This window comes from Sinocyclocheilus rhinocerous, unplaced genomic scaffold, assembly GCF_001515625.1.
Source record: "Sinocyclocheilus rhinocerous isolate Xijiao unplaced genomic scaffold, SAMN03320098_v1.1 scaffold24, whole genome shotgun sequence".
NCBI lineage: Eukaryota > Metazoa > Chordata > Actinopteri > Cypriniformes > Cyprinidae > Sinocyclocheilus > Sinocyclocheilus rhinocerous.
The window spans coordinates 2,900,522-2,903,203 of NW_015647124.1; the positions used below are offsets into that span (position 1 = coordinate 2,900,522).

The 2,682-nt window shown below is 38.4% G+C and overlaps 1 protein-coding gene across 1 annotated transcript in view; it reads right to left on the reverse strand.

The window, feature by feature from the left end:
* Window positions 1-2,682, reverse strand: part of frmpd2 (FERM and PDZ domain containing 2) — a 23,618-nt gene that overhangs the window by 11,038 nt on the left and 9,898 nt on the right. The window contains exons 12-17 of the mRNA XM_016513260.1: window positions 2,410-2,569; window positions 2,166-2,322; window positions 993-1,078; window positions 827-904; window positions 637-744; window positions 415-531 (exon numbers count right to left, since the gene is read on the reverse strand). Coding sequence (XP_016368746.1) covers window positions 415-531; window positions 637-744; window positions 827-904; window positions 993-1,078; window positions 2,166-2,322; window positions 2,410-2,569 — 706 coding nt within the window. The remainder of the gene's footprint in view (window positions 1-414; window positions 532-636; window positions 745-826; window positions 905-992; window positions 1,079-2,165; window positions 2,323-2,409; window positions 2,570-2,682) is intronic.

Genomic DNA, 2,682 nt, shown 5'->3' on the forward strand with positions numbered 1-2,682 from the left:
CACTGTGAACAGAGACAAGGTAAAAAGGGTGTTGTTTTACACGACCATTGAGGAATTTTAACCAAAGTATGTTGCAGACATTTCATGAAGACCCTAAAGAATCACACCAACTTGTGGAAAATGGGCATCCCATGTCCCCTTTAACAAAATGGCATCGCCAACTACTGGCCTGGCATGCTTAATACAGCGTTTTTAGTTGTTTTCGCTGATCTGTGTGAACAAGGATCATTGTGACATCGCCTTTTCAAAAATGCAAAGGAAAAACTTTTCAGTTTTCAGTTTTCAGTACATCGTTGTCATGTAAACGTACCCTTAGTTAACTATAATAACCCTGGTAAAGCCCAAAACATTTGTTTTTAGAGTGTGCTGATGTTATATCACATGTGCAGTGGAATATATAAAGCAAGATGGTACCTTTTGTCTGTGAGACGATGAGCTCCACCTCACTGGAGCTGCTCTGCATGATGTCAGCGGCCTCGCTGAAGGACACGCCCTCCAGACTGAGCTGGTTCAGAGAGATCAGTCGACCACCTGACAGAAACACGGAGCTCAGCTTCACTGATGTTCACACAGAGGCTTCTGAGATCATGACTGGACATTATCAGTGCAGATAATCTGATGATCGTGAGGATTCACCTGGTTTGATGCGTCCATCTCGGTCAGCTGGGCCTCCAGGTACTATGGATGCGATGAAGATCCCGAGGTCCAGTTTCCCAGCATTGTCTTCTCCGACAATTACAATACCTAGAGCCGAAATGAATAAAGAGTGAATTACTATTCTGCATAACAGTTAGTTACATCGAGTCCATATCCAGAATCCATTTACCAAGGCCAACTTTGGGATCTTTTTTAAGGGAAACGCAGATTATTTCCCTCTCTGGAGATCGTACACTTGTTGGAGTATCTATGAGAAAAGGACACATTGCATTGTGCTGTTTCCCAATTAAACTGTGTAAAGAGGTTCATATTATGGGCTGATTGTCAGTCCATACCTCTTAATGGTGAGGACATTGAAGGGACTTCATAGCAACGCTTTGGAGAGCTACAAGAGCTTCTCTGAAACGCTGGACTTTGAGATCTAGAAGTGAAACAAACAGACATTATAGGTGAATAATTACAAATTTTAACGAATAGATATCATACTTTGCCCAATTGAATAATCAACAGTGTATTACATATTTTCTGAAATGTTATGTCTAAAAATATACAAATAAGGCTTTATCTAATTGACCCATGTGCTGTGATGAAAATGCTTTACCTGATTCTGTGTTCTTGGTCAAAATTGAACGACCTTTTAAAAAATGATGCGATATTATGACCAAATCTTGGATTCAATCTTTTTCTCGACTTGTTTTCTTTCAATTAGCACAGGTTTTGTATTTCTTTTTGGGGCTTATTGGTAGTAGGCCTCATTGATCTGAGCTTAAACCTTAGTTTTTAAATGAAAAAGTCTTATTTGTGGATAATTTTGGCAATGTTCACTCAAAAACTGAGGTGCATTAGCTCAGATCATTAAAGCCTACGATGAATCAGAGTACAAAAGAAATTCAAACTGAAAGAAAACAAGTCGATAAAAAGACTGAATCCAATATTTGGCAATAATATAGCATAACGAGAAATTTATAAGTTATTTTTTATAGGGTGGTCATTTTTGACTGGGTTCAACATCCCAAAAAGAAGAAGAAAAAAAAAAAAAAAGTTATTACATAAAAAAAATAAAAAATAAAATAAAATAAAATAATGTCAACATCCAGAAAAAAAATAGTAGTAATAAAATTTTATATAATTCAGTGTGGATGATATATCAACAAACCCCTCTGTAAAACCTTCAAAATATAGACAGGAATAAAACTGTAAAATTTGGTGTATAAAAGTGCTGCTGAAGTGGAGAAACAAACTCATTTTGAGAAAACGGCCTTTAAAGATATGTATTTTAATCGAAATCCACAGAAGCACTTCAAATAATCATTTAAATGTGTATTTTGGATGTTTTCTTTCCACTAGTCTAAAAGAAGTCATGTTATGGAAGCAAAATAGCCCAAAATCTCAAAACTGACAAGTGCATGAAAAATAAAAAAGTATTTTGCCTGTTTCACCTTCAGAGAGACAGACAGACGTGGTCATGGTTATAGTGGCTACGTGTGATCTGTGCCATTTGTTCTCACCCTGTGTGGTCTAGAAAGTCTCTTTGTTGTTTGATCTTTACTTCAATGCGGGAAGCGACGTCCTCACAGAACCTGCTCATGGAGGCGTCGAGGCGTCCGCCGTTGTGCTCGTCGTTTTGAGTCCTGCACGCGGCTGCATACTGCACCATACTCTCCTCTACAGACATATGCACACGGCTGCTGACTGTGCTCAACTATAGTAAAGCCCAACTAAGAATATATGAAAATGTTGGCTGTGACTGACCTGAAGCGAGGCTGCGTGTGAGCTGGCGGGAGCTCATCTCCTTGTGAAACTTGTGCTGTGCAGAGCAGAGGTCGCACAGGTATTTGGCAACTTTTGACTTTTCAGTCAGAAAGATGTGCTTCTTTTTGCTGGTGCTGCTCTCAATGATGAATTTACGTCGCTGTGTCGATGAGAACAAAGTAAGAAATATTATGTGGAGTAATGGCATCAGATTCAATATGGTCCTAACTATCTATCTATCTATCTATCTATCTATCTATCTATCTAGCTATC